Source organism: Equus przewalskii, chromosome 31, assembly GCF_037783145.1.
Source record: "Equus przewalskii isolate Varuska chromosome 31, EquPr2, whole genome shotgun sequence".
NCBI classification, from domain to species: domain Eukaryota; kingdom Metazoa; phylum Chordata; class Mammalia; order Perissodactyla; family Equidae; genus Equus; species Equus przewalskii.
The window spans coordinates 24,565,189-24,577,248 of NC_091861.1; the positions used below are offsets into that span (position 1 = coordinate 24,565,189).

General features: G+C 33.6%; 1 protein-coding gene across 3 annotated transcripts in view; it reads left to right on the forward strand.

The window, feature by feature from the left end:
• Positions 1 to 295: 295 nt before the first annotated feature.
• Positions 296 to 12,060, forward strand: part of CFH (complement factor H) — a 78,820-nt gene continuing 67,055 nt past the window's right edge. Inside the window, exon 1 of one of the 3 annotated variants that reach the window (XM_070602327.1) lies at positions 296 to 909. In XM_070602327.1, the coding sequence (XP_070458428.1) occupies positions 828 to 909 (82 nt within the window). In that variant the 5' untranslated portion in view covers positions 296 to 827. Of the gene's footprint in view, positions 910 to 10,690; positions 11,510 to 12,060 lie in introns of those variants that run through there. The other 2 variants (XM_070602325.1, XM_070602326.1) reach the window with 2 other exon arrangements.

The following is a 12,060-nucleotide window of genomic DNA, read 5'->3' on the forward strand; positions in this document are numbered from 1 at the left end:
AGGTTGAATGAAAAAGAATACTAGCAGTTTCCGGAGAGAGAATGCTATTCAGTTTCTTCACCTTGATGCTGCTTGTGTTTGACTGTCTTTACCTTCTTGATATTCAACGAACCACTTGCTTATATTCTCTTTATTCATATTTTATTTCCATACAAAGTTAAAAAAAATCAGCATTTCAATTTCTTGATGTTTGAATTACTAAACTTTTTTGTGTCTAATGAGAGTGAGCCTGTTGCTTTACACACCTATATAACAAGTCCTTAGAAGACGAATTTCATGAATTGTGGGAAAAGTAGGCTCCTCAAATCAGCCAGGACTGCATTCTTGGCAAAGTTTACTCACGTTGTCTGGGTCTTGATTGTGAAAGCATTGCCTAAGCTCAAGTTCTGTGAATGATTTTTGAAAGAGTTCTATTATTTTATCTTCTGAGGTTGACACACAATAGACTTGAATGGAGTTGCAGTAACTGGAGGATTTATGAAATCCGGAGGATATCACCGAGCTACTGCTTTGCACATTCCAAGAACCTGAACATGTTCCAACGGAGAACATGCCTAGGTTTATAAAAACAAATGAAGAGTGAGTGTCAGCATTAGCGTTCTGTAGGAATGCAGCGAGAATCGGGTTCAAACTCCGGCACTGCTGGGGCTTGTGGCTGATTTTTTTTCTTTTACTTTGCAAAAGTTTCTCATGGGCGGAGCATCTATTAATCCTTTCAATTCTCGAGCTGTGTTTCAACTTCCTTTTGGAGCAAGTACCTTCCTGTGCTAGTCAGAGATTTTTAGCAGAGGAGAACCTGACCTAGCGTGAGCAGCGTCAGCTGTTAAATGTACCCCTATAAGACCCCCAAAATGAGATTGGCAGCGAAGATTGTGTGGCTTGTCTTATGGACTGTGTGTGTTGCAGAAGGTAAGAGTAAAAACGGAAGACTTTTTTCTACAGCTATATTATCAAACAATGGCTAATATACTTTTCACAGTGATAATAAAAATTTGGTCTAGAAAGTGTGATTTAATTACTGGTCTGTAGTTTAGTGCGTGAGTGGCTTTTGATTTTAAGTTTAAAAAACATACGCCGCTTTCCTGGATGGCGTATCTGACTATTCGTCATAATTTTATTTAATGAAAAATTTCAGAAAATGTTTGAATGAATATTTTTGAAAACCGTAATGTGATAATCATTTCCCTTGTAATTATCATGAAATATAATTTAATTTTTTGGCTTAGAATTTTCACCAAAATGCTTTATGTGAAAGTATTAAGAGGTTTGTGAACATATATAGAACCAGAAAATAAATTAGACAGTAAAATCCTTCAAATCATATAATGATAGAATTTATTTCAGATATAGATGTTAACTCTTCCTAGGTTTCATTTATCATCTCTGACTGATATTGCCATGGTCTTAAAAGTCTTGTAGATAAGCATTACTTGTATCATTCGAATGATAGTATTATATAAAGGTGAAAAAAATTGAATATGCAATCTTTGTAACAGCTAACTTGTTCAGTAGAGTTTCTTCCTGTGATTGTATATAAGATACATTCGAGAACAGCAGCCTTTAGGAGTGGTCAATATGAGCGTAGAGTTTTTTTCTGATCTCAGTAAGACAATTTCTGGATTCATATTTAAATTTAATTCTATCACTGTTACTTGATATATTAAAAAGTTTCTTCTTGGAAATTTTCTCTCCTAGTTCATGATAGGTAACTACATATGTGATAGATATTTTGTTGCTATTTTCAAACCAAGTGAATTAAATATCATTTATAAATTCGCAAAACTTTTCACTGTCAACAAATTTTGATTGAATGCTTACATAATGTCAGCTGCTGAGCATTGAGAAATATTATGAAATAACACAAAACCTCTGTCCTTGAGAGTGTTTCAACCTAGAAAATAAAAGCAGACATCTTTTTTTAGTTATATCCTTTAGTAATTTTTTAAAGTTTATTCAAGTGTGTTTAATACTTTTGGAAAGATAGCGCCTTTTTGCAATTATACATTTTAATGTGTTATTGCTTGATTTTTAGCTTGTAAGTTTTATATCCAGCCACTTTTTAAACTACGTGTACAATCATTTCCCTGCACATATACATATTACAATGAGTATTTAAAAGTAAAATATTGTTGTATTGGCAAAGAGTTCCAGAACAATGTTAGTTACCAATTGCAGCAAACACATTTTTCTTGACATAAATATTTTCGTCTTTTCTTCTAATAGGAATGCTTTTATTGTTTCCCTATTTACATATTGTTCACTGAATTTTCATGTAGATATCATTTGTCATGCAAGGAAGATTTATTTTATTTCTAGCTCGTGTTTAAAACTCAAGAATCGATGCCAAGTTTAATTAAACTGTTTAAGTGATTAAAAAGTGGAATTTGAAATATTATTAAAATCAGGTGTTACAGAGTATGCGACAAAAATTAAATAATAATGATTTAAACTCCTTGCTTATGTAATTGGTTCCAGCTGACTTATTTCACCAATGAACGTTTAAATGAGATATCAGTTTCAGCTGTGAGCTGAGCATTCGCACTATACATATTATAGTGAGAATAACTGTGAATCTGGCTATTTCCTAACAGATAAAGTACAACTTTGGTATTTAAAGCAACGCTTAGGTTAGCCTCATGATTTTCACAAAAGCACATCTAATGCACAAGCTAGTAGAGAAAAATTAGATAAATATTCAGTTGATAGAGAAGTGCAATTTTACTCCTTGTTTGCCAAATAGTTCTGAAACTAAATTAGTTTGAAATGTCAATCAACTCCATCAGTCTGCCATACTTAACAGAAATTTTGCTCAACAGAGTATACTTGATCGTTAAAAAAAATCCATGTATACGTCAACATTTGCCTCTGCTTTTATTATCCACGTAGACATAAATATGGAATACTAAATTGAGATATTGAGAAATACTAAACTGAATACTGAATGCTAAACTGAGAAATTGAGAAAAGATAGTTTTGCGTGCTATCACAATCTGCTGTACTCAACTAGACAAAACGTTTTAGCATTTCATAAATTGCCTCCACCCTGTTAGGAGGGAACATTCCTTCAAAAATATTATTCACTACTAAAGAGGAATAATGGCCAACAGGAAGAGCTTGTAAGCCCAACTTTCTATTTCTTTTCTTTTTTTATATACCAAGTAATACCTTTTTAATGCAGTAGGTTGTCTGCATTCACATTCCTAGCAGTACAGGAAAGTTAGCTGCTTTCCTGCAAAAAAATCATGGCGGGGGAGTCGTCACAGGCTACTCAGAATCTGTCCAGGTTTACAGGACAAAGTTCAGACACAGTTCCTCAATCCTCAATCATACCACATAGTTTCTGCTTTCTGGGTTGTATTATGACAAAACTTTTCAAGTAGAGCTTTTAGATTGAGGGTCTAAAAATTGCGTCATCCTTGAAATTAGCCACAGCCCAGAAATTTGAGGCTGATTAAAGTAAATTCAAATTCTACTGAAACATGTCCAAGGACACTCTGGCTGTGTTGTTTGGAGAGAGATGTTTTTTGATTCTGGAGGTTTAAAGGGCAAAACACTTCTTGCAGGACCTGAAATACAGTACAGATCAAAGAGAGAGAGATTCTATCCCATCAGAGAGAGGAGAATTTACTTTTTTCTATATTATATTGTTTCAGGTACAAGACGGCTTCAAATTTGAGTTAATCCTAATATGGAAAAGAAAAGAACTGATATAAATATCATAAGAATTAATTATGTTAATAAAAATTACTCTTTCATAAGGATATATGTGAAATTATATATGGTTATAATCCAGAAAACTTGTGATAATGGTTTATAATCCTAAATTCTATGTTTCAATTCCAGTGTGCTAAATAAGAATTCCCCCTCCCCCCATAAAACCCCACATTTTCAGAAATATTAGTGTTGGTATTTACCTATATGGTATAATTTAAAGTTTTTCAATGGCCCAATCATCTTCAATATCTTCTCTCCTTCTAACATGTCCTACATGCTGATGTTACCTTAAATTCAACCAATCTAAAGTTTATGTGGAATGACAAATGCTCTGAATAAATAGTTTGGGATAAAGTTAGTATGATTCACCGCAATTTACTGTGAATTATTATAAGTTGATAACCTTTCCACAACAATCTTTTGGGGGAAATGGATGATGAGGAGGAGGGTAGGAACAGGATTGAGCAATTCTGGATGAGGAAGTATTCTCAGGTGGGGTAGATCTGATGGGTGAAGTGCTGTGGCAAGTGCTGTGGGAAAGGGTAGAGAAAACGCCCCCAGGACTGTCAGGAACTCTAAGAACCTCTAAGTTTAGGCATATCCTGGAAATGCATTTGCTGCTCTTTTGCCCGCATATAATGTTAGACTAGAATGGAATTGTTTAAGTATTGCTAAAATTATTCTTAGCAAGAAGTAAGTTCCCAAACGTAAGTGGAAGCACAGGTTAGCAAAGATTCCTCATTTGTGGCGTTTGATTTTGAAGGCTGGAGCCAAAGTCTAAGTTGACCCATTTTTATTTGCTCAATTCCTGATTGTTCTCCAGCGTTTGCCACTTTTTCTTTTTCCCAGCTATGCCTACTCCTCTTCACCCCACACACCATCCCCCACCTGCCTGCCTGTGAGATTCTGCCAACCAATCTAGCCTAAGCTCACAACTACTGCATACTTTACCCGTTTCTTAACAACTTTAACCAGCCTCAGAACACAGTGCATAAAAAGGACATGATGTAATTGAAAAAAAAAAGTGTTACATTTTAGTTTAACATTATAAGGAAACATTATAAAAATGGCTCAGAGAAAGCAAAAGTATTGGAACAGGAAAAAAAGTCACAAAAATAATAAAAGGAAAGGAGGAAAAAAGATTTGACAGAATACTTTTATTTGTTTTGACATTTTAACTGAGAGAGCCAAGTTTCTCGTAAACCTTGTTAACCAGAAATGTAATAAATAGAAAAGTGATTATAGAAATGTTCCTTTAAAGATTCCTAAAAGTTTTTTTTGAGGTAAGTTAAAATGATTTCTGACTTCAAAAAGTATAACATAGATTCAAGCTTAGGACGCGTGGATGAGACGTACAATGGAATTACAGATGTTAGAGTTTCTTGAGTTCACGCAACAGAAATTTAAGTGCACTAAACATTTGTTCCCATGTCTTCTCTTATCATTTACATTTGCTACCATCTACTATGCTCTTTCCACAAGTTGCCCATGATCTACAGATATAATGGAAAGGCTCCAAGAAAGTTTTATATTCATTCATTCTTTCTTTCTTTCATTCATTCATTTCTTCACTCAATGATCATTTTTTAAGTAACTGCTAAGTACGGGACACTATGACTTGCACTTTCCAAAAGGAGGTCACTTAGTGGGGATAAAAGGAGTGATTGTGTATCTTATTAGCATATGGTATTTTGTCATATAAAGTATTGTGATGAAGATAAACAAAAGAGACTATAGGATCATTTAGGGAAGGCAACAAACCCAAATCAGAATGAGAGGATGGAATGGGATAGGGTTAAGGAGTTGGTTTGTACAAGGTACAATGAAATGAAGACAGAGAAATATGTCAGGATTGTGATGGCATCTTGGGTATGTTTTGATGATTGAATAGGAGTTCACCAAATGAGGATGATGAGGACACTCAAGACTCAGGAGACACTGAGTGTGTATATGAAGGACCAACAACAGAAGTTCTGTAAAACTGGAGGACTGAAATCATCTCCCATATTTCTATTTCTTCCCTTAACTGAACTACCACAGTACTACACGTAAAATTGGGTATAGTGTTTTTTCTTCCCTTTCTCTTTTAACAGGTATTCCCAAGATTTTCATGATGATTATTAAGATGCTAAATCATTTCTGCTACAGAGTTTTCAGGGTCCTCATTTTAATGTCACCCCGTGACTGAGCTCCTTTCTGTAGTAACCAGTTAAGCCTTATGAAACCTTAGTCCCTATATACTAACAATTTATTTTAAGAAAATAACTTTTGACTTGAGCAATAATTGGCATTAGATGTTAGCTATTCAAATACTAGACATTTCATGAAACTTGGCTTCAGTGGAAGTTTCAAGCTGCATCCTGACAGTAACTTGTTTCAATCCTAATTAGGATGTACTTGCTGCTCTGCCCAGTTTCTTATAGCTATTGCCTATTCTCCAGTTTGCTTTTTATGATCCTGGAATTATCTTTATGCACTTTTTTACTGTTAAAATTTTAAAAGGTAACTGTATAACTACCTTTTTAAATTTTAAATATATAATTTTATTTCTTCAAAGCATTATTAAATGCAACATAATCTCCATTTGCTTTTTCTAGAGTTTGTTTAAAAAGAACTTCATTGCAACTGTAATTTTCTTTACACGGGTATTCATAAATTACTTCCCAAATCACCTTTCAGTCTTCTCATGTTATTTTTAAAATAATCTGAATATGTCTTATTTTTGAAATCTAATTGGACCATATCATATATATGCAAATGTAAGTAATATGCATATATACCAATGAGAAGACAGGAAAGAAATTTAACATAAAATATCTGTTTTTGCTATTTCCCTTTTGTCCATTTGCTTTCTTTTTTTCTAAATTGATTTTTAGTTTTGCTTTATAATATATTCTAATATCTACTAAGTTTAGAATTAGGCAATTTAAAAAGTAATGTCTTCTGTTCTTTTTTTTCACAAAATAATTTAGAAAACAAGAGTAATGGAACAGAGATGAACTTTAGTCTACCAAAGGAATACTGTACAAATTTGATTATGGTTTTCTCAAATATTTAATTTTATCATGATTCATTTCTTTTGAGTAAGAAAACTTTTGAAATAAATAACTGTTTATAGGTATATTGACATTGAAAACAAGTAATTAGCTCTGTTTTCATTTGTCAATAAAACTACCTTAAATTTTGAAAGTGAAAAAATTAGGTAAATTATGATTATTAAAATGTCAAGTATGTTTTTTAACTTTGACCAAAATTTTATAGCTGTGTGCCTCAAATTAAATAAAAAAGAATCCTATTCTTGTCCAATAGCCAAGTCCATTTATACTCTTTATTTATGGACTGAATAATTTTAAATTGGAAAATCAGATCAAGTGAGTAAAAAAGTTCACCAGGTAGTGTTTTACAAAAAAGAAAATAATTTGCATTTAAATGACTATTCAAACACACAAGATGAAATATTCATTGTTTAAACTCAAGTGAATACTAAGACATAAGGAAGCTTAGTTTACTCATTAGCTTAGAACTTGAGAAGTGAGATGGTTATTCAAAAAAAATAATAAAAGTTTTAAGATAAATTCTACCTTAAGAAATGTTTCCATGCCTTTGAAAATATTTTTATGCTACTTATAATAAGCCCCCTGCCCTATTTCTTCAAGAACTGCCAATTTAATTCAAGCAAATGTGATTGTTATACATACATGCCAACTGTTTGACTACTTGGCTAAAATAACTCTTTTTGTCTAATTAGAAATCTTTGAGAATGTGTTTTAACTTAGCTTGAACAATTATTTGCCAATTAAGACAAATGAGAGCCATGCCCTAAGATATGCTTAATTATCGTTATAGGACAATATATGAATCATTAAACATTTTTATGACATGAGTTGATAATACTAAATATGTTAAAGATTAGACCAATAGTAGAGAAGAAGTATATTTGAAGTTACAGGATCTGGGTATTAATGAAAATCCCTCCATTATGAAAAACAGGACACAGATGGTCCTTAGTCTTGGGGAGCGTACATTTTGATGGGAAGATAGATGAAATCCTAGCAAACATAAGAATAATTACAAATCGTGAACTATGTTGCGAAGGAGGTAAAGAAGGGGCTGAGGAAAAATAACAGAGATGGGATAGTGACGTTTGGGGACTTGAGCTGGGCTGGTCTTGGAGACTAAAAATAAGTGGATCACTCTGAGGAAATAATGTTTGAATAGAGCCTGAAAGATGAGACAAAGCCAACCCTCAAAAGTCTGTGGGAAAAATGTTTGAGGAGGAGAAAACAACGTGCGCAAAAGACTCAAAGAAAAAGAAATACATTTGCGACACTCAACAAAACATAGACAAAGCAGCCCCAGTGGCTTTGGCACAGTGAGTAAATGCTAGAGGTGACAAGATGAGATCAGAGAGAATGGCAAGATCCAGACAAGGGGTCCAAGGCCAAAGTAAGGAGTTTGGAATGTCTTACAAGTAAAAGGAAAATCATGGAAGAATTTTAACCACAGGAGTGACATGACCAAATTTGGAATCATCACTCGTAGTTCTGTGGGGAATGGAGCAGCAAGTTTGGAGATAGTCAGCAGGCTGTTTCACGGTCAAGGTGACAGATGATGATAATCAGAGCTAAGATTTTGGAGACGGCAGTGGAAAGATGGAAAAATGAAGTAGGGGTGATAATACCTTTTATTTACAGAGTCAAAGATGCCATTTCAAGTTCATGGAAAAAGCATCAGAGTTTTGAATATTATTTTCAGTGAAAAGGGTAATCAGTATGAGAACCTTTGATGTAGAGTAAACAGATATATGCAGAGTAAATATTGTGAGGAGCTGGTAGGAAGATTATGTGAAAGAGATATAACTTCGTCTTTTATATCTGGTAGTTAAAAGCAATTAACTAAATTTGAAAAATGAGGAATTAGAGGTATAAATGTATTATCTGGAAATATTACAATAACCAAAAGGAAAAATCATTTGCCTCTGGCTAGCCCACGGGCTGAACTTTTTTGTGGATGCGTTTCTTTGAACGTTTTGTGGATGGATTACTCTGTTGGTAAATTCATTACTTTAATAACAATAATTTAAATTGAATAAATTAATTCATAAGAAAAAATTTTATTACTCTTTCCTTGCACTAGCTTAATAACGGCATAGGAACTAATTTTACCAAAATGTTAATATATTAGTGGAAAATAGTTTTCTACTCCCAATGTTGCATCTACCTTTGAAATTTATTTTTCTAATAACCCGAACGCCATGAAGAGGATCTGAAATTCGAAACTGAAAAACACACATATTAGCCCATAATTAAACGGAAAATTTCCCGTAAAAGCATGAGCATTAAATTTTAAAAAGCCAAACAAAAACTCAGGCTTTTTCTGGAGGGGAGACTAGGAGGACGGACGGGTGGTTTTTGTTGTTTTGTGATAGAATATTGGCACCATCTAGTGGCGTAAAAGTATGTTTACTTAAATTATAAAAATCAAGATGGTGATGTGGAATCATTTATTACAAAGTTCCCTAATATAAATGTGCTAAAAATTTGCGAAAACTCCAAAAGAAAGTTCGAGCATATGAAAGCCCATACAAGTATTGTTTCTTACTTAAAAATGTAGTTTCATGTGGAGCTTTCTGTTCTATGATATGTTGTAAACTGTTTCCATAATGGATATGTCCTATGATGGGATTCAGCTCAGTTGATTATTTTTTTCCCCTTGGTTTTAAAAAAAAAATTCTAGACTAGAATGTTCAACCATTATTATAAAACCGAGTAAGGAAAAGAGTTTAGCAATGAAAATAATATCAATAAATATGTATGGTGATGAGTATCTTTGAATTTGCTTTTTTAAAAGTAATGTGTTGGGGGTTTACTAATACAATCATTCTAACATCGAGTAGTTATATCTAAATGAAGCAGTAGGCAGTATTAAAAATATTAGCAGTTACAATCATAGACATGAGCTTTTTAATGAATTTCCTGGTGTTCTCCTCTTTATTTATCACATAGTAAATTAAGTTTTTGGAAAATAAAAATCATACTGTATATGCAGATTCTATTACTTTAATATCTTTATTGTGAAATATACTATATGAGTTAAATGTTAATGTACTGTATTACAAATAACTATAATCACCCATGTCAAGAAGTGGAACATTGTCAGCCTCCTCAACAATTCCCTTCAGTTTCTTCTAGACTAAAGCTCTTATCTTTCTCGTGGACGAAAACATTACCTTAATATTTATGGAATTTGTATTTTTACTCGTCTTTAATAGTTTCAAAGTCTATGTACACATCGCTAATATATACATCTGTTCTCAAATTTTATATAGATGAAATAGTGCTGTAACATTATATGATATATATTATATATTTATATAGATAGGTATAAATAGATATATTTATATAGATGAAATATCCTTAGTGTACCTTTGTGTCTTTTTACTTTATGTGATTATTATTTTTTCTTTTCATCTCATTTTGTGGCATTGGTGTATTATTCCATTGAATGGATATACCATAAATTTTTATCTATTCAACTGTTGATGAACATTGCCGTTATTTCCATTTTTGACTATTACAAAAACCACATGGCTATCAACATTACCACACATGAAATCTGGTTCACGTGTGCGAGTTTCTCCAGAATATATTCCCAGGAATAAAACTGCTGAGTATGGGACAATGCATGTCTTCAATTTCACTGTGAGTTGCTAGACTCTTCTCTATTGTGGTGGTTCCAATTTTCCTTCCCACCAGTGATTCCTGATCCTCTGCATTCTTTCCAAGTGGTAGGATTTCAGACTTTTTTTGTTTTTGCCAATGTCATTTTATTTTATTCATGGTTTATTATGGTTTTAATTTTCGTGTTCAGTTTGAGCAATTTTTCATTAGTTTATTGATCACTTGGATTTCCTTTCTGGTAAAATAACTGTTCAAGTCCTCTACCCATTGACTTTTTTTTTTTTTCTTTTTAACAGCTTTGTCAAGTTTTGAAAAACAAGATTACTTCTGGCGCCGGCCCGGTGGCGCAGCAGTTAAGTTCGCATGTTCTGCTAATCGGTGGTCGGGGTTCGCCGGTTGGGATCCCGGGTGCGGACATGGCACCACTTGGCACGCCATGCTGTGGCAGGCGTCCCACATATAAAGTAGAGGAAGATGAGCATGGATGTTAGCTCAGGGCCAGTCTTCCTTAGCAAAAGGAGGAGGATTGACAGCAGTTAGCTTAGGGCTAATCTTCCTCAAAAAAAAAAACAAGATTATTTCTCCTTGTACGTTTTGTAGAAGTAGCTGGTGAAGCCAACTAACTCCACAAACAGAGGCTGAAGTTTTCTATGTTTATTTTGGTCATAGGACTCAAGATCTGTAAAATCTCATTGAGTCAGTCTTGCTGTACTTTTTTGTTGTACAAAAATTTTGTTGGAATTTGTTGTGCAAATTCCAGGAATTTGTCCATTTTATCAATATTTTCAAAGGTATTGGCAAACAGTTGTTTAAAGTATTTGGTGAAAATCTTTTTCTTTTCTTTTTGAGGAAGATCAGCCCTGAACTAACATCTGCCACCAATCCTCCTCTGTTTGCTGAGGAAGCCTGGCCCTGAGCTAACATCCGTGCCCATCTTCCTCTAGTTTATATGTGGGATGCCTACCACAGCATGGCTTGCCAAGTGGTGCCACGTCGGCACCTGCGATCCCAACGGGCGAACCCCGGGCCACCGAAACGGAGCATGCGAATTTAACCACTGTGCCAGCAGGGCGGCCCCAGTTAAAATCTTTGTGATGTTTGCAAGATTTCTAGTGGTATCCCTTTTTCATTCCTTATCTTGGTTATTTGTGCCTTCTCTCTTTTTTAATATTTTGATCAGTTTTGCCAGAATGTGATCAATATTATTTATCTTGTCAAAAAACCATTGACTTTGAACTGGAACCTTTAATTCATTTCTGTATAATAAAATTACTTATATGTTTGAGTTAAAACCTAACACTCAACTTGATCCCTTTTTTTTGTCTTTCTTCCTCTCCCTGACCTTACCGTCTTTTGATTTGGTTAATTATTATAATTTAATATTTTGCTGTCAAGTAAGCTAGAAGTTTTCATCTCAATTTTGCTTCTATAATTTTGGCAGTTAACTTAGTAATTAAAACATACTTTCTTAACTTATCAAAGTTTAATGCTAATTTATCAGTTAGGGTTCAACCAGAGAAACAGAATCAGTAAAAGTTTATCTATCTATCTACCTATCTGCCTACCTACCTATCTATCTAAGGAGAGATCTGTCATGAGACAGGAAATTGCCTACTGTAATTGTGGGCACTGGATAAAAGTTCAAAATCCACAGGGCAGACAGTCA